Raw genomic sequence first — 22327 nt, 5'->3', positions numbered from 1 at the left:
GTTCCCTAGAGGATGCAATATTCATTACCGCGAAGCTGAGGTGTTGTCCTCCTGAAAAAACCCCAACAACAATATGACAATGAGTTTGCTATTTAAAGGGCCAGTCCACTAATTTTCACACATACACATAAGGGTGAAAATAACCGCGATGGTATAACCCAGAAGGTCTCAACTTCGGTTTGGAAACAAAACAATCATAAAATATTCCTGCGTTGGAAATTGAGGGGCAAGGAGTCAGAACGACGTGGTCTATAAACCAGGCATGGAGGATCAGAATTATTGGTGCTGGTGCATCATGGGAAATGGAGGGTCCAGTGCTTTTCCAGGAAGTTTTCTCAGCTTCAAAGCCAATTTGACATAACTGGGAGATTATAATGTCACATGATGCACATCGGCCAAAAAATACCTCCCATTAGCTTACACTGTGAAAGTGTGGATTTATTTCTTTTAGCCTCACAGCTCCCACAAACTGACTCATTTCACTATCAGAGTCTGATCCATCTTGAGTCTCCAGTCTAGAAGAGCTACATGATTGAGAAAAAATGTCTTCAGATTTACTTAAACGTGATTTAAATTTCCGGTTAGGTGAACTCAGTGAGACTCTTTTACACCTATGCACTTACATGCAATCAAACGTTTCCTGCTCCCCTCACTGCGCACCAAAGGAAATAATTATCGAACAGTCGTGTTTGGACGACGTGTTTGTTCTTTTTTGGACGGTATAATGAAAAAAATTTAATAAAATCAAAAACACTATTTTGTCAACATGTTGAACCAACTTTCACGCTTGAGCTGCAAATTTTCACATGGCTCCCACCACCCCTTCTTCAGCAAGAAACTATATGTCACTGCCACAAATAGGCCGTCGGCACTGCACGTGATTTAGACTCATTCTCATTCAGGTTCTTGCCAAAACAGAAGCCTTTGACTTCAGGGCCTTGAGGGAGGAAGCTCTGTGAGAAGTAAAGACGGTGGTGATGAAAGTCCCGAGGGAGGCTGACAGTCAGCCAAGGTTATAGCATTTTCCACACGGCAGTAATGGGCTAGGTGCGAATATGGAAACTGATGACTGTCAAAGCCAAGTGTGCCTTCTTTCTCCAAGGACAGAACCAATACTAATCACACTGTGATAATATTCTCAAACTGTTGTTCGCCTCAAGCACCACACTAACTAGCTGATGAGGGAAACAGGTAATCCTACAATAAGCCACGTAAAACATTTTTTTTTTTAAATCTCCAATTCCTTCTTCACAGTCAACACATGTTTATGACATGAGCTGCTAATGATACAGATACAGTGTAGCTGCTGGTTCCATGCGTGAGCACAGCACATTAAAAGAGTTTATCATGAAAATCTAATCATGGCTGAGAGCAAAAGATGTTTCTGCGCTGCTGTATCTTAAATGGGATTTCTACAGGCCTCAAATGCAATAGAGCCGATTCGTTTAATCACGTTTAAATGAGGCTCGCTTTATCTAAGGGGCACATCTAAGCATTCTACAGAGGCCTACTGCACAGGCCAGTATAGCCCTCCAGAGAAGGGCCTATACAGTAGATAAGGCAAAACAGAAAATGGAGAAAGAAATCAAAGCATTGTTTGGAATAAGCACACCACTTTATGCCACGCTATAATAAACAGACCGGCTATTTTTCAAGACTGTCAGGTGATAAAATCATAAGGGGAGCGATACAAGCGTTTATGACATTTGGGTTTATGATTTAGTGAAATATCGTTTCATAAGAAAACGAATGGTGGGTGATCCTGACATTTAGATGGCATTTCTACATGAATGCTCATGGCGGGCATGTTTGTGTGCAAGATATCCTGCTAAATTGAGCCGATCCAATTGTTCTTCAGTCTCAGACAAATCCTCTAAATATAACTGCATGAACCTCAAAGACCAATAAAAACCAGGTCACAGCTTTCTGTCAGCCCACCACACAATCCGTACAGTATGTAACACGGGTTAACAAAGCAGTGTTGATAAGAAGACAAGCAAACTGTCCTTAAAAGATATAACAGGGCACGTATTTCTGTTCTGAGTACAATCAGCACTAAGAATATCGTTTGAGAGCTGTTATGTGCACTGTTAAGCACTGTGCTATTCTGTAGGTGTTGTGGCTGCAGATGCCTGGTGAGGCAGCGGAGCCGGAGCCAGAGGACTGTGAATCTGGGCCAACTAGCACCAGGCTGGCACGTCCTGATAACAGCCAAACAGGGCCAACAGAGCAGACTCCAACACCGACCTGACTGCTCGAGCTGTGCACAGCTTCACAATAAAACACAAAATTGAACGTATGATGCACGTTATGTATGGCTCCAAGTGATGATGTGGCTGGCTTGGGCAGCATAACAGGCTCACACAGAAAGAGTTGGCAGGAGCCGTTGAAAGATTTACAGTGTTACATACTGTTAGCTAGCCAACAGCATGTTCAGCCTCAGCAGACTTCTGGAATAAAGTAAAACACGAAACAGTGTCACACATGTGAACAAATTAGCGGCAACACAGTGTTAAAGCCCCTAAATAGCATCCAAAACAGAGCTAAAGGAAAAGTGAGTACTCGGGTTGTTAGGTGGCTAAAAACACAAAATAGAACACATGCCAACTTTGGTCTGTGCCTGCTGAATGTGTAAAAATGCACCTGTTTCGCTAGCATGTTAGCCGTAACAACTTCACCGCATCTGTTAGCTTGTTTCGTCTTTCCACAAGTGGCTAAAAGACGCAATATGCTAAAATATAAAATGCAGCTACTTTTGTGATGGATGAGGTCTCGTGACTCGGTTTTAACAAACGGCATAGTCACATATAAAGTATGGCTTTCCTTTTTCTTACCTTCTTGTAATTCACTTTGCAAAACATCACCATTTATTTGCTCTAAATTTGGCAATATTGCCAAATGACTTTCTCTAACTTGAATGCGCTAGAAATTCAGACATAAACTCAACGACTGCATGGCTGTATCTACGAGATTTCCCTTTCAGTTTTTCAAATAAAAACATTAAGAACGTTATTAAAGTTTTATTTTTTCCTTTGTGTCTGTTGTTGGTAACGGGGCGATGATGTGGGAAATGTCCTCTGTGGTGAAAAAATCTAAACTATTTTTCCATTTTGCACCTGAAGTTACATAATGCAACACTTTCACATTAAAATAACAGCTTCGAAATCATTTTTCATGGCTAGCTGACTCTGCCTGGAAATGGATTGGGAGAGCACTGGCAGATTGTTGGTGTTCTCACCACTAGCACACAAGCTCTGGATCACTGGGAGGAGGCGGTTTTCAGGCCCACAACAGGGAATGGGCAGCAGAGCTGTAAACAGAGCCTGGCCCAGCATCCTCTAGGGCACATCATGGATGAAGGTGAAGAGCCTGAGGAGGACGTTGATGGAGCAAGAAGAGAAAAAGAGTCACCAAGCAAGAGGCCAAACACGAGAACATCTCTGACTGGCTCTTAGTTCTTAGCGAGAGTTTAGCCAAATTAAAAGCAGCAGGACAAACATCAAGTTGGCCTTCTTGCTTTGGGGCAGTAAGATAACTAACTGGCCAGTTTTACAAAGTTATGTCAAGAAATGTGATCATCACTCTAACAGTGGTGCAAAACTGCTAAAATTGGCCAAGGAACTCTTCAAAGAGCAGAAAACCTTTCTTAAGAACACCTTTGGCTCTGACGAAAAAAAAAAAAAGTGATTACGACGTGCGTTTTAGTTATTTGTGCCGTCCCTGTCTCTGCCTCATGTTTCGGTAATTACACTCTGTCGTGCCAGTGCTGTAGTGTCATCATCTCTTAATCCTGCGTGTGTGTGCAGGCTTTGAAAAATGCACACAAATCTGCTGTATATTCTGAGCAGCTGCAAAAACGTGAAAACAGCATCGTTCACAGGCAGAACAGCGTGTCGTACAGTCTCACACTGACCACTATGGGATGTTTTATCGCAGTACAGTACCTCAGCCACATCCTGCCACACACCCTCTCTCGCTGTGCCACTTGTGTTCCCTGGGGCACTCTCCTCCGCGCCTTTAATCCCCGTTGCTGTGCTGCAGCCGCAGTGGCACTGTGTGGGAACAGACCGGAGCTACATACAATAAGACTCACTCTGGTGGCCAAACGTCTTGCACACAGCTCGGTTTGAAGTCCCACAGAGTTGGGCTGCATGTGTGGGTGAATCGGGCTGGCGCTTGTTTACCAGCTGCTCCTCGAAAAGTTCCGTTAGGCCCTCGACACGTCCATGGGATAGTTGAAATCATGAATAATGATCGAGACAGCCTGGGAAACCGAACCTCAGATTTCGACACGCTTCATTTTCTGAATTTAAGACGTGGAGCTATTTCACAGAGACTAACAGGCTTTCACTTGCAAGCAAAAGCACAGCAGCATTTCCGCCCCGACACCTAAACAACATGCTACGCCTCGTCTTTGAAAAAAGGACTGAGGCGGAAAGTCATGCATCCACCTGCCCTTAGGGAGCAGGTAACTGCACCTACAGGAGAAGGTGATTTATCATGAGCTGACAAACACAATGAAGCTACAGGTGGAGACCCCCCATGGGACCAGAGTGAGCAATGAGCCATGACCAACAAAAGAAAGAGATGGAGATCTGTTGTATTGCCATGTAGCTCTGTGGTACGGTATCGCTCAATCACCGTGACATAATCAAGATACCTTCAGATTTCATGACATGCTTCCTGATTTATGTTTTGAGCAAACCACAACTTGTGTAAGGGTGGTCAATTTAACTTTTGCAAGTGGGAAATTTTATAGAAGAGGGGTATCTTTTCTCTATGGTGTTGTGTCAAAGTCTGTTCCCTTGTTGTTATGCGTCTCCCGTTACCACCAGGCCATGAGACAGTTTAAAACCGTCATACTTGCTACTAGATTGGTAAAGTCCAAACCTGTCTACTTATGAAAACAACTAGGTGTTCAACACCTCCCTTTCATAGCACTGAGGTTTCTAGGTCAAACTTGGATTCCTACAGGTGTTTTTTTGCTTTAGACAGTAGCCAGGCTGTTAGCATTAGCCATGATTCTGATGCGGTGTTTGCAACATTGGCGCCAACAGTCATACCGCAGGGAAACAGTGGGATGGAGAAATGGGGGGGTGGCAATCGAAAAGTTGTCTATTTGCGCTTTAAGATTAAACTGAGCTGTAACTGAATGAGAATGTGGTTGTGACAAAACGGAGCGACTGCCTCTAAGGAACAAACGGGCAAGCTCCCCCGCAGTCTGAAACCGCAGACGGCCTAAAGTTTGCATGAAGGATTTTCTATCACGGAGCAGAGCAGAGTGTTTGACGGCTTACTCGCTGACACAAATTCATTTATATGCGGCTGGAGATTTCGAAAAATTCAATCAGACTCTTCCCCTTTCAGGTCTTCAAAAATAACCAACAATAAAGTTTCGCTCAGGCAAACATTAGGCAAAGTGGAACTTTCCCCACTGTCACAACTTTTTCGACAAATATTCGATCTTACTTTCTCTTCCCAAACCCTTTTACCTCCACCTGAGTGATCGCCAGCATTTCGGATTCCGACACAGCCAAACGATCTGATCTTTTAATCTCCTTAAAGGATTGCAGCAGGCAGTCTTCCATATAAATCACCCTGAGCTGCTATTACACCAGGATTTCTTCTGTCTGAGAAGTTGAACTACACAGCCTTTGACTGAGGACGTACTGTGCAGCACAGATGTGGTCAGCGGTGTGAGTGTAGTTGAGGCACCACAGGCACTCTTTGAACCTTTGTGCTCTCACTTACATGATAATATCTCAGCAAATTACACATTATTAAGTACAATGTCCCCGCGTGTAATGTTCACGGCCACTGATATCTATTATAGTCCAGCTTTATTTAGGCCTCCTCGGAAGTTCTGTGATTTTCTTTCTGAGTGCAAGTATCCAGCTGTGAGACGGAAGTGTCTGGTGTTATAATGACGCTGTGCTGCAACGGAACCGATATGTTCTATAATAATGAGGGCTTGGAGGACATAAAAGAATCCAACTGTACAATCAGAGAAATGTACACGTCGAGAATTCGTCCTGCTGACTAACACCATGGTGAGTCACAGCAGAAAGCTGCCACGTGAGCCTGTTCCATCTCACAGCTGCACGCTCACACCAGTTCGGTGCTATATGTTATACTGTTAGCTCTATAATTTGCTTTTCCATCGCTGCATCAGCCCAGACACCAACCACACTTGCTCCGGGCCCCAAAAGGGATGCCGCGTGTCTAACCAATACACAGCTCTGCTGCACCTTTTCATTCCTCCCTCCCTCTACCTTGATGTGTTCATGCCTCCGTCAATAGCAGACTATAACATGCTTACGCTTGATATTTACGCTCGCAGATCAATGAGCGGGCGCAGACCAGCAAAGCTGCGATCAAAGAACATGGCCTTCTGTCCGTTCTAATGATGCTTGGCAGAGCTTACTGATCGATGACCATTCATAGAGAATCGAGCCCCCGGAGCTGAAAAGCTCGCTTCAACATGTGGGCAAAAACAGCTGATGCCAGATGTCTCAAACAGACCTGACAGGCGAAAAGTGGTTCTGCTCCTCTGCTCAAGCTTGTCTTAAAAACGACCAAAAAACCTCCAATAAAAAAGGGAACAAAATAGCACTTCAACACCCAGTCATCTAGTGTGCATTAGTCAGTCCCAAGAGGAGAATCTTTTATATATTACAATACACTGAGCGAGTGCCTTTTCACATCATACATAGATTGTTTCCTACTGCCATCTAGTGTCCCCAGCAGGAACAACAGCAGCTGCGTCCTTATCCCAAAGAGCATACTTGTTGTAAACAGCGTGAAATCAATATAGGTTGCAGTTCAATACAAGCAGGGTGACGCATCATCAGGATGCCACTGTCAATTCGACCTCAATAAAAAAGCATAATGTTTTATTATTTTTGCAGTTGTGAGTAGTGCCTCGTTTCTTTGTGCGCTGCATTAAGAATCACATGACATGGATTTATGTTGGGCCGATACAGGTGCCGAGTGATAACCGACATTTGGTTATAAATTTGCAAAAAAAATAAAAATCTTTTCAAATTTTCGAATATCCAGTGAAGGAACGTAACTAATGACAATGTACTCGAGTACTGTAGTGAAGCACACCCTTGAGGTACTTCATCCTTTCCTTTTTCTGCTACATTTTACTTCCACTCTGCTCCGTTTATTCGATAACTTTAGTTACTAGCTACTTTTTCAGTGTTCATATGCTACTACTTGTGAGATGTAACCAATCAGACAGTGTGTTGAGGGTGGGCCACTGAGTCAGACCACATAGTGCGACCTACAGACCAAGGAGGAATGCTGAATCTGAGCCAAAGTAACAAGTATATTTTTAAATATACTTATTTTTGTCAGCAATCAGTCACAGAAAACACCAAAACCGATGTGGGAAAATGCTGAATATTGCCCTGATAATTGTCCAGGCTGATAATCAGTCCATCCCTTCATGTTAGTGTGATGTTTCTGTTTCTGGTCATCCAGGTCATGTGAACAGGTCTCGCATTTATAAAAACAGGAGAAGTAGTTACTTCTGCAATCCATTTCACCCGGAACTTGGAAAAAACGCCTCCAAGACTGAAAAGTGTAATGGAGCGGTCTTTTGAGATGGAATCTTACATTTGGAAACTCTTGCAAGGTTCATTTAGCCCCAAATCGCCTACTTTAACAAACTGGATATCACAGTGATGTGGGGGTGCACAGAGTAAACAGTGAGTAGGATTACCTTTGACGAATTGTTACTTTATGCAGTGCTTGTGTTATAAAACAAGCTCTCACAACTTTGTAGTTGTAGTTGCCATTCCCATTCATGAGTTCATTTGTGCTTCATAGAAGTCTTTAAGAGCATGCTGTACTAGCCTACTTTCCCCCTCTCTTTTAAATTGTGCTGGATGTTTGTGAAGTCCAGAGACTTGGCATCAGTTTGCTGCGGGCGTCCATGTTTTCCAGAACAGATGCACTTTGCTGCATTTAGATTGAAAGCCAGGAAAGGTTTACTTCTAGTGCCACTGACAAAGCCACTCAAATGAGTGGAAAAACATTTCCTGGTATTGCGCATATGGGCTTACTGGGACATTTAAATCAAGTGGAGCCATTGTTAATGTTATGAATAACACCTGTGTTTTCCCTACAATGACAAATCCAAAAATCTACTGTAAAAAGGCCTGCGAGGGGCTGATGGAGAACACGTGACTGTGTGAAAACACAACATTAAGACAGTCTGAAGTCAATGTGAGCCGTACAGATTTCTGCCTTGATCCAAAAGTCAGTTCAGCTGTACTCTCGATGTTTTCTCTGTCATTTTAAGTCATTAAAAAAGACTGATAACTTACAATGACATTAGTCTGTCTCAAGGTACCTTCATACTTCCCAACACCATTTGTTTCTACTGAACATTTCAATCTTTAAAAAAAGGGGCCTGAAATAAATAGTTTCACTTTAAAAAAAAAAAACAGCTGGGAACTGTAGTTTTCTGTAAACATAACACAAACAAACTTTTTCAGCTGCATACTGATACATATTTGCTGCACATGCAAGTATTTACAGCAGCAGGACGATGTGTGAGGGACCAACTTAGAAATTCCTACTAAGGAACATGTCTTTTGGCCATTGGCCATTTTTGGCTGTGTAGCTCATTGATTTGTTATCGTTTTTGGACAACAATGGAGCTCTGTGGCACAGCTGAAGAAGATATATAAAGCTTTGGATTCACAGACAATTCAACACATTCACTGTTGCTTTTTTTTTGTTCTTGCTGACAGACATAAAAACACAGAGAACATCATCAGCCTTAACCTTAAATTAGGCCTCCTTATTGTCTCAGGAAGGTTGAAATGATGCAAGATGTCTGGAGATACTGACAAACCCTTTCAACAAGATCGAACTTTAGATGGAAAAAAGACAAAATCAGCCTCAATGCACAGCTTCCAACACACACACACACACACACGCGCACACACACACCCTTATATCAACAAGCAGTTTGTCTCCTTTTGAACCTGCGGCTGTGACATGACATATCCATCATACGAGTGGCATTGTGCTGAAACCAAACTTGTAGTTCAAAGAATGATGGGAAAAAAAGACGATGAGAAGACAACATCAATTAAATGTCATTAGCATTTGACTTTGCATAAATCAGCCATTAACAAAGATGCTTTGGCATTCACAAAATATAATCAGCATGCACCGGTTTAAGGGTCATTAAACACACACAAAAAACACATTTGGCCTGAGATATCCATCATTTCAAATCTCAAAAACAAAAGTAAGAAAAGTCAGAAGATGTCAGTATGTGGCTTGAAACTTTACCATCAACATGTTAGTCTCTTGTAAATTACTGATTATCAATAACTAGTCTATATCAGGTCGGAATACATGATAACTTAGCTGTAAGTACTATTAACACATGCAAAATCACATCCACACAGCTTTGTCAGTGAAAGCTGATCATTCATTTAAAGGGAAGGTGTGAGGTCTAACATGCATCGAAAGCATCACAGCAGTGGCCACAATGGACGTACGGTAAATACGTTTAATGAATCAAACATATGGATGCAACATCGGGACTACATGCGGGTGAAATGGGCTCATGCTTGAGCCAAACATGCGGTGGTGGGTGGTGTTAGTCATCAGTTAGTGTTGGCTGAGCTGGAGGAAGAGCAACAGCGGGGCGTCATGCATGAGACACAGAAATGGAGAGGCAGATGAACTACAACTGATGTTTCATGGCAGACACAGTAAGTTGTGTACATACCCAGAAAGATCCTCTTAGGGATTCTGATCTCCTCCTCCTTACTGTCTGTTGCTACAGACACAAAAATAAGGGGGAAAACACAGGGAAAGAAAAAAAGAGCTTGGTTTTCTTCTTTTTGACAGCAAAGCCAGAGGTTAACCGTGATGTGTCAGGTTACTGAGCTACGGCATGACTTTGTAATACTGTGAGACAGTCAGCCACACTTCAGATCATTGTGAGTAATCAGTGATACTGCAAAGTGTCAGATTCCCTGAGTTATAGTTATATTTCTGATTACAGAGTTTGATTGAGGTGTCTTTGCACCTTAAAAGCCCCGTAAGAAAAATCTGCTTCTTACTACCACTGATGTGGTCCGACATAGAGATCCAATATTTTGTGTTATGTTTCCATTGCCTTATAATGAGTCCTTTATATTCCTGCCCAAGCCACCAGGAACATCTCTACATTTTGAGGCCGATTAGACATTTAATACTAATTACAATGTCACATGATGCACACTGACCCAAAGAGGCTTTTTCTCTATAAGCTTTTATTGTGTATAGCAGGGAATTTATTATTTAGAGCACTGCAAGCACCATGAAATGACTCATTTTATTATCAGAATTTAGTCCTTCTCATTTTATTATCAGAATTTGGTCCTTTTGGTCCAGTAACATTTTGATGAATGCCTAAAAGAGATGCACAATTAAATTGTTAGATTAAACCAAGTTAGATGCTGAGCAAACAGAAGTGCATCTGCCACCCAATGCAGAATATCTTGGTAATATCATATCTGGGAAGTCAGACTTTTTTGGTTTCATGTGCCAATGGACTAGCCAAACATTAGCTTCACACTATTTCAGCGGCAACTGTAGTTTCTACTACACACTTAGATGGTCACTGTTGGTTAAAGGGATAGTTCGGGTTTTTTGAAGCGGGGTCATATAAAGTACATATCTATAGTCGATCTGTTCCCTACATAATCACCAATCAGCGTAGCCTCAGTTTGGAGAAGTAGAGAGCCGCTCCAGCCCAGAGGCTCAGCTTTGTACTGCAGTGAACGGGGTCCAGCAAAAAAGCGAAATTAACCACCTAAAACAAGACACACCTAAAAATGTTTACATCAGTTCAAGTGTACGTTGTATAGGTAAAATGTACACCGCTTTACATCGCCGTCAGACCGCGCTTTCTTTTGGCACTACATTTTCTCAACCGCAGAACCCCCGTATCCCTACGCATGAGCGCTAATGCGGAAGGATACGGAGAGTTACGTTTCGTTTTTATCGAAAGTAAACCTCTCGTCCAGCACGCTGGGCCTCGCGCTGGGCCTCGCGCTGTATTCCACGCTCGCAGATCAGCTGTTGCCCAGTTACGCTAGTGCGTAGGGACACGGAGGTTCTGCGGTTGAGAAAACGTAGTGCCAAAAGAAAGCGCAGTCTGACGGCGATGTAAAGCGGTGTGAATTTTACAATATACAATGTACACTTGAACTGATGTAAAAATTTTTAGGTGAGCCTTGTTTTAGGTGGTTAATTTCGCTTTTTTGCTGGACCCCGTTCACTGCAGTACAAAGCTGAGCGTCTGGGCTGGAGCGGCTCTCTACTTCTCCAAATTGAGGCTGCGCTGATCGGTGATTACGGTAGGAAACAGATCGACTATAGATATGTACTTTATATGACCCCACTTCAAAAAACCCGAACTATCCCTTTAAAGCACACCCACACAGTCCTACTAAGACAGATGTGCCTCAGTTTTTGATTCTTAGATAAGTTTCAAGTTTTATCTTTAACAAGTTGCTTTTTAAGTCATGAGCATTTAAAAATATTGGAAACATTTTGAAAAGGCAATAGGGAATGACATGTATGATATACACATTTGAACATGTGTGTACATTTACTTTAAGAAGTTACTGCCCACAGCGACCTGCGCATAACCCTCTTTAAGACTACAACTTATCATTCCGGTACATTGATTCTATCTGGATCATTATTATAAAAGTGTGAGAGGTGCTGGTGAGCAGGATTTGTTACCTTGCAATGGAAACAGGAGAGCTCTTTTGCCCCTTCTTTAAGTTGGGCTGTCAGAGGTTTTGAAATGTCTGTCCAGCACTATGTCATTTGTAAACTAACAAAAATATATGCATAACTGTATACTGTGTCAAAACTGGTTTGTACAAAATGAAAACAGCAATATCTAAAAAGAGAGGACCTTGGAGCTGAATAATAGAAAGTTCAACAATCTGTCACATCTGTAGGGAGCAGTCTGGGAAATGAATTTTTCAACGCTGGAGATTTTTCCTGGCCCACTGGTTGTCAAGATGGCTGACTGGCCTGAGGCTGCAGTCTTTCCTCTTTGAATGCAGACTACATGAATGCGTTCTGTTCTGGATTCCACAGTTTTTGCTCTGTGTTTTCTCATGTGACACTGGGCCTGAGGTCATTCAACCTTTTTATTCAAGTGTCCTCCCCTGTCCTGTCTTCAGGCGCAGGGCAGGGCAGGCACAGCTGAGCAGTCCTGGAGCAGGAGTACAGTATAGTATGCCTGGATGGAAAACTCCAGCACTGCATTCAACACGTGATGCACAGAAGGCTGTTCTTTGTCTGTTTGTGCACACAAGGACGCTCATAAAACCACAGGATGTGAGGTACTGAATTACTTAATAGGGCTGTTAGGAAAGACGCAATCTGCTTCCAGGAAGACCACAAGTCACTGCAAATGGCTGTGAGCTGTATGCCGTGGACATTTTGAAATTGTCTTCTTATCTCGGTTGCACTTGATAATAACCACCACTAGCAAAAGGCAACTGTATTATTAATTGAACAATAGTTAATAGTTATTTGACTGTTAACAAACGATAAAATGCTTTATAGACCATTTAATAACTAACTGTAAACCTTAATATCGGTTGCAATAATGGCATATCAAGTAATGTTAATGATGAACTACACAGTATTCATTAACATTTACAAAGTATTATAAACACAAAAGTTGACTTTTTTATTTAACTGGTTTATAAAATTCTCATTATTAAGAAAATAGTAAAATATGCCCTTCAAAATAAAATGTTTCCCTTACTGAACTTGTTACTTCTACTGTTAGAAGATGGTTGATCATGGATATTTGTATTTGACCAATAAATAAGGCCTTTATCAGCTTTTTAAAACAGGTACCTGTGGTCTATGATTTGAAAGATGAGAGTAAAACATTTGTAAATCGTTTCATTTGTGTGTCAGTGTGTTCTCCTTAAGAAGGCTGGTTTTGGGGATTAAGTTTCGAGTCATTTATTAACAAACACATCCTGCCTGTCAAGTCACAGGCAACGATCCTCAGCCTAGTTAAAGGGCAAAGTTCGCCTCGGATCATAGTTTGCAACACTTGCAAAGTGTTAAACCCGGATTTAAGTGATTATCAAAACATTACCAATTTAAGGAGTGGCTCGGTGGTAGCTCACACTGACCTGTTAACACCACGCTCACAGACTCGAGCGCATTCATTCACACACGTTTACACTTCCCTGCGCACTTGCCCACACACATCCACCAAGATATTTTTACGCTCTCGCACAGGATCACATCTCCATCACACGTCCTCTCATATTCACTCCCACACACTCGCTCCTTATTGCTGTGTAACATTTGGAGAGGCACTTAAAAGCACACACGGACACTTTCTCGCACAGTGTTTATCTGCAATGTAAAGAGGCCCCGGCGAGGGTTTCTGACCTATGAATGAGCGCCTCTTGGTGTTGAGTTCAGTGGCCATGCGGACGTTGGTGCACAGGTTCAGCATGATGAGCATGGTGGCGATCATGATGATGCTCTGCCACAGCAACAGCGTCTCGAAGTAGCGACCAAACCTGATGGGGGGAAAAAAAAAACACACAGAAGAATGTGTGAATGTGGTATGCCACATGTAGCATGCATGATTAGAGTCAAAGCTCTCTTGGTACCCGTGCTGCAGCAAAGAGAGACCATGATGGTATCAGCCACTCCAGATTAGATGAACACACAATAGATAAGTGAAATCTACTCAGTTTGATGTCTTAAAAGTAGCTTTACTAGGACGGAGTTCGGTTTGTACTTGCAGCGAACAGTTTTCAGAACTCCTGTGTGTCACATCTCTTGACTTTGCAAGTGTGTTTAGTACTGCAGTTTTACTTTAAGATGAATTATATACCTTTCATGAAAACATAGCAACCAGTGTTTAATCTGCTTACATTGAAACAGATTATAGCTGTTATTCTGTGAACTTATAGTGGGGGTAAATTGTGTTTGGAGTTCACTTTTTGGTCATAAATTGAGTCCACCACCTCAGCAGGAGGACACCAATGAGAACTAAATCTTCAGTTTCAAGGCAATGGAAGCTCCTATGATGTTTTCCTTTCAGCCGAATTTCAAAGAATATCCTGCTGATTATTGAACATTTCATTACTTGTTACATAATATATCCAATTTGGCTCTAAAGCAAAAGAGTATTAAATTGAGTGATTTCCAAATGGAGTTTTGTTATAATACAAACGAGAGGGAATAACTGGTTACCTGAAGAGTATCCTCAGGATGTTTGCCACCAGGAGAACCAGGCACACATAGGTGGAGAAGCCCTCGGCGTTCTGTGTCCTGCGGATGTCTCTGTACTGGGGGATGTAGGGCACCACCCCACCAAACACCATGGCACCAGCAGCCACCCACGACACCAGGCTGTTAAACACAGCCACCATCTGTTCGAACAGCTCATCATCCATGTTGAGCAGCTCAGCAGTCCAACACCTGGCCAAGAAGTTGTGAAGTGATGTCAGCTGGCTGTCACTGCCTCAGTGGAGACTACGATGAGGTGTTTCTCCTCTGCTGGATCCTTGGAACGAGTTTGACAGCGTAACAAAACAAACATCCGTGAGTTTCGTGCATAATCCCCCACACGGACAAAGAAGGCAGCTACTGCCACGCCATCACAAGCTGAGCAGTGAATCCGACACTACGACCCCGGGGGGCTAATGATACAGTAACATCGGAGAACAGTCCGAACAGTGAGAACATCAATGTGTTAGCTACGGTGCCAGCGGAACAACAATGCTTACAACAGGAAGCGGCGGTATTCGCTGTGAAGGAGACGACCGCAGATGCTTATCTGCTCAAAACATCCCGATTCTCTGATTCAACTCTTCTGTTGATGCTAGCTGGCGCTGTTTTGAAAAGCTGCGCCGAACTCACGAGAAGAAACTCTCAGTTTTCCTGAAATAGCATAGAAAGCCCTTGAACTCTTCAGGAAAATTAAAACAAACCGCATTTTTGTTGCCCAGAGTTCCTATAGCATAATAGTTTGTTCAGCAAGTGGCCCATATACAGTGTATTTCTGTTATATGGTCGAGCCCACACTTCCTGAAACGTCACACGTCACGCGTTACGACAAAGATGTTTGACTTAGTCAAGATAGTTCACACACCATCTAAAACTGTCGTGTAGGACAGGGATTTCTGAACTTACAGTCTGACTGTACCAGCAGTTTGGAAAATGATGGAGAGCAAAAGGTTATTTCTTAAAAAAAATAAAACAAATGTCATCAGTGATACACATGATTAAATATGTGCATAAATGTACAACAAGTAATCTTCTAACTTGCTAGGAAACAGGCTCAATGTAATACTGATGCCTGTATATAACATCAGGACTATCAGGAAGAATATTGGCTATTTATATTCCTATTCTGAATGATGGTCAGTTGGTGATATTCATTTGTATGGGGACCATGTACAATATTAATCACAAATGTTGCCATTGGCAGGTCATATATTATAATACCTGCACTAAAAAAGGGCACACATCTGTATGGATAAAACACCCTTCAAGTAATTCAAAGTCACATTTATAGATTTTACAATTATTTTGCTTTTCTAAAATAAAGTTAATACTTTCCAACCAGTTAATGTTGGTTTCTATCCAGGGGCCCCAGTCCTGCAAGTGGCCTATACCTATTTTTTATTTTTTTCCTGGCACTGCTCTTCTAAATGAATCCAACCCCGCTACAGGCAATGAAAATTGCTTTGAATGAGGAATCTCACTCTGCCTGTTCTTGCTCTTACAGCTGAGCTACACCTTGTTGAATATTTCATGCAACCTGGTTTATTTAAGTTGACTTATTGCTTTGCACACCACAGCAGATGCATACAAATAACACGAGCGCTGCAGTTCAAATTGAGATGCCTTTTTTTTACTGTGTTAAGGATTTTAACATATTCAGCGGGAGTGAATTCAGACTGTCACTGACACAAAATCCAGATTATAAAGATTTAAAAAGGCTTAATGAAAGTTATATAACCCTCAGAGCAGACCACCTCTCATCTGTCAGCTGTCACTTTGATCCAGGATAATCTCTTACATAAAAAACAGAGCTTCAGTTTGGAGGGGAGACACACACACACAGAGACCTGCCTGACGGGATCAACCAGTTTACAAAGAGTTAATAAAACGCTCTGCCCATATGCTTCCATGCATACAGATCCGCGCGGATGTCAAAGTCAAGCCCGCCAAAGTAAGTCAGCACGGGACCGGATATTCCATAACAGTTACCTTCACAATAAAAGCGTTAAAGATGAAGCTTGCAGGAAGCGTGTCATGTGGTGTTGCAGAGGAATCGAATACTGGATTTGATTTAGTCTTTGACATTTCGTGTCAAGGTCACTTCACGTTTTGCATTAGGGTTTTCCGGCCTTAAGATATACATCAAATAAAGCACATTTGATATGAATTGTAATTATACATTTTTCACGTGAAAACTCTATGAAACTCTCGAGGTGCCAGTCATTTTCCTTTGCTGAAATGTTCTAGTTGTATGATGAGTTTTTTCAGCTCGTTTTGAATTAAGCCCTTATATATTGTAGAAATTAATATATAAGCTGACACGGACATGTGTGTTATCACCAAGCACTGCCTCACCAAAGCAAAAAAAAATATGCAGCAATGCGTTATCATGTGGCCTTTATTTTGAAATGATGGACAAGAGCGGAAGTCGTTATTGTTTTCATTCCCTCGACTCAACTCGCCGCGAAGTTATGGGAGTCACAGCTAACGTTCCGGAGGGGAAGCCCAGTTGGGATTTTTATTGCCGTGGTCCCGTCTCAGTCACACTAAACAAACAGCATTATTCAGATTGTTTGGCCGAGGTTTATTCTCTCATTCTTATCTGTGTGTTCCTGAAGAAACGATGTCAAAAACAGACAGCAAAGCAGCTGCAGACATGACAGAGGCGGTAAGTTTGTCCGGGGTGAGCCGACGTTCTGTACTGTCAGATACTTGTTTTTTTGACGGATTTCTCTCCCTTCAGATGGAGAAGACGATGGAGAGACTACAGGGACGATTCCAAGCGGTGTCTGAACAGCTGGAGTCCAAAAATATCCTTTTAAAAAGAAAAAAAATGCAACCAGCCACATCGACTAAGACCACAGCTGTTAACCTCACTTTGAGGCGGTTCAGGTTCGGTGTGTAACGTGTAGTCTGTTTGTCTAGACTCCAAGAGGTGCCATGTTAGCTTAAACAGCTAAAACACACCTGGGAGCACCTGCTAGGATTCAGCACGCACGGCCACCACCAGGGGGTGTCCACACTCAGTTTAAATAAGGTTCCCCTGGCAGAGCCGAAGCCACGCCCCTTTTGGTGGACAGTATAGGACATTATTTCGTAAAAAACTTAGTATGATAGTGAATGGAGAGACACTAATAATGTTTTGGTCCGGCTTGAATTGTGCCACGAACCCACACATATGATGTTTGCCAACTCAAAACATAGTTTTCCAGGTCAAGAAAGTCGCAGTTTGTCGTAATTAAGGTAGAATTTAATGTAGTTCTTCGTTAAAAGTGCTCAGTGAACGTCACCAGCACCAACATGGCCGCCAACTCGGCACAGAAAAGGATCTAAAAAAGATGAAAATCACAGTAAAGCTGCTCCTATTGAGAGAGTATACAGAAGCAGCTCTATAATGTTTAGGTTAGGTTAGGGGGTTTTGGTGACCGTCCAGCACAGTGACATAACTAACACGACTGTTGGCTGTGTAGGTTTTATAATAACCTTTTTCCGCCCAGTCTTTTTTCCATTAGTTTAATGACAAACTTCGACTTTATTGTTTTGGAAAATTATCTTTTCAATTGAAAAAAATCATATGTGTGATTCACAACAATGTTTTAAAAAAAATGCCCAAAGGCTGAAACACAAATCTGTGCGACTCTACTTAGGGCTTTTCCCACAGCAGCCATTTTGACTTGACATAATAGGATAAAAGCACATACTGTGTGGAAGTATGGTGTAGTTTGGCAGCGAGAAAATGGCCTTTTTATGAAACTTCCCACAACAAGTTCTCTATATTATATTTGTATCTATATCTGGATTTACCAGGGCATGATTTCTGGAAATAGACCTTATTGCCGAGTTTTTCAAATGTATTTTAGCCCTTCAAGCTTGATGCCGTCTAGTTTAATTGTATTAGAGAGATGCAGACATCTCCATGGCTCATTAGTCTAAGACTCAGAGACTCACACCAAAACAGTCTAGATGGATAAAAAGCACCACGTGTAAGAATAAGAAAAAACATATTTTGGATTGGATTTTGGAATGGACTGTTTCTGTAAAAGTCACAGTTCCTTGTCTTTTACCAGAGCATATCAAACGTGGCTGCTGTGTGTTGCCGCACTGTGTCCTTGATCTCTGGTGCTAACTGGTCAACCTGTGCAGCTCGTGGCAGATCTCTCCTTGACTTTGGAACTCGGTGAGATGGGAACCCGCATCGATGACCTTGAGAAGAACGTGGCTGAACTCATGACACAGGCCGGCATGGAGGAGCAGGCCGCTTCAAAGTGACAGCAGGCCGTCGGGTGATCTCTCCCCATGTAACCTTCGAAATCTGAGCACTTCGGTTGTCTTCCCAACAGTGATGTCACTTAAGTGGAGACTGCACAGGTCCACACATTCATCAGAAGTCTTATAGAGGGACCTCTATGTTGATATGATTTTAAAGTTAAGTCACGTGTTCTCCAAGGTGCTGCTAACAAATCTGTGCGTGTCTCTCAGTACTAACACTAAGAAAAGGGAGAGGAGCCTTGGAACAACACGCTGACACATGATTTATGTTTGGAACATTTCTTTTGTTTTTTTTAAATCTTGTCCAATCAGATTGCAGCTGATCAAGGTGGGTTTAATCCAAGGTGCTGAAATGTATCCTGTTGAGATTTATGTAGATTTATTTATAACCAGACGTGGTCTACTTTCCATTCACTGTTTTCACACCACATCTTGTAAAGAACACATTGGATGCATCTACTACCTCATACAAATTTAAAGCCTTTTTTTTAAAAATGTATTTAACCTGCATTGCATACCTTTTGTGGTCTTCCTCTCCTTTTACCCGCACCAACTGATGTGTATATATAGCATGAGTTTATAATCTCTGTTTACACAGCAAACAACTTTTGTTAGACATGTTAAACTGTATCTCACCCAGCAGTGATGTTGGCTCGGATCCACATGTGTAGGTGCTCTATATCCCAAAGGCATTTTATGACATTTCAAAATGCACACAGTAGCATGTGAAACTAGTCATGACATTATTGGGAGAAAAATCAGGTTTTGACATTATTTATTTTGATGTTTTCATATCACAGAATTGTTCACAGTATTCATGGCAAACTGTTCCCTATCCCGTTTAGTGTTTCAAACTGCTCCCTATAATGTTGTAAATGATGTTTTTAATAGAAGTGTAGCTCACCATGTCACATCACAACCACATCATTGCACTTATCTAATAGTAATGTTCTCTTTAGTGGTCACACATTTATAATGATTCCATGAATCATGAGTCAGCATGCAGTATAAAGTGAGACACCCAGTGGCCTTAAAACAGTGTAGGGTCGACGTATTACCCACAGGTTGACATACTGCTTGTTTTATTGATGACTAACTTAACTTCTGGGAGAATATATTGTTTTCCGCATCTATGCAATTTATTTCTGAGCATAATCTATCATGTAATGTTGACCTTTTTGCCATATCATGTGTCTTATGTTGTCCTCTTAACCTCTATAACCACTGTTTAATGCATATGTTGTCGCACTCAGATTAACTGTAGTAGAAACTGTAGTTGTGTGACTGTTAATCACTGTGCACCAAAGCTAACATGCAGCAGCCAAATAAAGATTTTTCAAAACAGTTTCACCCTCACTCCTTGAAATGAAAAGTGGCCGAATGAATAGTGTGCCGCTGTGTTTTCCAGAGAGCATCAGTCCTTTGTTGTGTTTACCAGGCCAAATTGTGACAGAGTTGTGTTATTCTTTGCCACAATGCAAGTTTTATGGGTTTCTCACTTAGATGTCATAGATCAGTTTAACACAGTATTACATCAGCCTCATTTACTTAAGATCCATGAGACTGAGTGGTAATGCCAGTCTGCCGTAAGTTAGAGATGAGGGGAAAGCGTCACACACTGTGTTAGGACAAGGAACTAAATATTTTAAAGCACTGAATCTTAGCTGTCTCCCGGTTGAAACTCCGAAGTTAAAGACTCACTCTCCATCAGTCAGATGATGTACCTCGAACAAACAATACTCTTTTATTTAAAAGGCATTGCTTTGAATTATTCTTCTATAAAACCTTGTAGTTTTTAAAAATGACTGGAGGGTCCTCTGATGCAAAACCAAAAATATAGGATTTATCATCTTGGTTAGACGTATTTAAATATTTGAGATATTTTTATGGATTGTTTTCTATTCATTTTTGAGAAATCTTACAGCAGGACATTTCCCCTGTGTGTTGGGATCTGTTTTGCATTTGTATGATATTTTATTGTGATATTTTTATTTAAATAATATATCACCCTAGTGTTTCAAAACTACTGCTCCTGTATATCCTGAGGTGTAAGGCACCAGCCTGTGAGGCTGCCGCTACACTGATTTTAATTGCTGAATGCTAATTATATGCCAGTCTTAATATTCAATTATCTCGCGCTCCCAGCATCTGTTGTCCTCCATGGCAAAGTGGAGATGGGTTTACCCATCAGACTAGATGTGATGCTGTCAGTGGAAATACATTTAAATACATAAATAAATTTTTGCATGTTAAGTTGCCAGCTTTCAGTGAGAAAGAAAGCAGGTTTTTCAAACTGGCTGGCAGTAACACGTGGAAATTGTCTCCCAGTTGAAGACAGCACGAGGCATATAGGGCTTTGGTGTTCATCTTCAAGCAGCATCGAAAGATTTATGCTGACGTTCCTGAAGAGATAAGGAAAAGCAGGGAAATTACATCATAATCACAGCAAAAAAAAAAGTTGGTTGGACAGAAAAATGTCTCAATTTAAGTTCTCATTTATTTGGTGATTATCAGCAATGATTAGACAATGGACTATTTCAGGATTTGGACTTGTAATAAAAAAAAACAACAAGCAATTTGAAAGCATCTTGTCCTATGACGGACATAATTTACTTTTGCTTGACGTGTCATAAGGCAATTATGTAAGTAATGATAGGCAGGTTTGTTTATAATGAAAATAATTCAATGTTTTATGTATCTTAATTTGAATGTCAGTGGTTGAGAGTACAACGTACGAGCTCTACTCAACCACACTCCTACTCCACACTGAAACACCTTCAACACAGCTGGAGTTGTCTGATTCTGGCAGGAATAATGAGATACTTAAACAACTGGTAAATATAGACACATAACCCTTTAGGCGCTCCAATAAATTACACCTGCAGCTCTTGATCCAGCCAGTTAATACAGTCAAGAGGGAAGAGGGGATTAAAAAATAAAGAAATCAGACAGATTTGCTAATTCAGGCCAAGTCAGGCAAAATCACTCCCCTTTCTGTTTCAGTTGACCGAAGACTCCTCAGATCACAAAGATACCTTCATTTGAAGCACATCAGGGAGAATGTGACAAGACATCACAGATCACATGTATAATCCTCAGAGAGTGAGTGAATATGTAAATGACTGTTTAATTAGTCCGAAATAAAAAAAACAAAAACAAATCTCAACTGGGCTACAGTGGCTTGCTCGAAAACACTACAGCAGGACTGGAATTGTGGTGACAGTTGTAGACAATGCAAATAGGACACATTGACTGATGACCCGTGGTGGTCACACTACTGCTGATGTGAGGCTGTACCGCCCTCTAGTGGGCACATGTGCTCATTACATTGGAGTTGGATGTTGCTGACCGTGGTCCTGAAATATCTCTGTTTAGCTTGCAGTGTGCCTGAATGTTTGTGAATCCAGATTCTGTAAACAGCATTTTAATTATTTTGGATGCAGTATCTATACAGAACACTATGTGGCCAAAAGTATTTGGACTACCCTCATACCCTTGTGTATTTAGGCTGTTTTTCAATATTTAGAACCTAAGCTCCACTCAGAGGCAATCTTAAAATTACAGCATGCAGTGATGTTTAAAAAAAAAAAATAATAATATGGCAGATCTTACCACCAGCCCAAACATCAGTGATGGGCATCACTGATGCAGTAGAGGCTGTCATCACAGCACAAATAGCACATAATGCCCACGGTTTGGGAATTAGACGTTTCTCATTGACCCATTGTAGATTTATAAGGAGTCT

General features: G+C 41.5%; 1 protein-coding gene across 3 annotated transcripts in view; it reads right to left on the bottom strand.

Moving 5' to 3' along the window:
- slc66a2 (solute carrier family 66 member 2) overlaps positions 1 to 15137 on the bottom strand; it is a 34364-nt gene extending 19227 nt beyond the window's left edge. The window contains exons 1-4 of one of the 3 annotated variants that reach the window (XM_030412705.1): positions 14814 to 15137; positions 14278 to 14590; positions 13462 to 13595; positions 9761 to 9811 (exon numbers count right to left, since the gene is read on the bottom strand). In XM_030412705.1, coding sequence (XP_030268565.1) covers positions 9761 to 9811; positions 13462 to 13595; positions 14278 to 14480 — 388 coding nt within the window. In that variant the 5' untranslated portion in view covers positions 14481 to 14590; positions 14814 to 15137. Of the gene's footprint in view, positions 1 to 9760; positions 9812 to 13461; positions 13596 to 14277 lie in introns of all 3 variants that reach the window. The other 2 variants (XM_030412704.1, XM_030412706.1) reach the window with 2 other exon arrangements.
- Between the last annotated feature and the right edge of the window lie 7190 nt (positions 15138 to 22327).

Source organism: Sparus aurata, chromosome 3, assembly GCF_900880675.1.
Source record: "Sparus aurata chromosome 3, fSpaAur1.1, whole genome shotgun sequence".
Lineage (NCBI taxonomy): Eukaryota > Metazoa > Chordata > Actinopteri > Spariformes > Sparidae > Sparus > Sparus aurata.
Note: the sequence above shows the minus strand (reverse complement) of the source record. Positions and strands in the feature narration are given on the sequence as shown.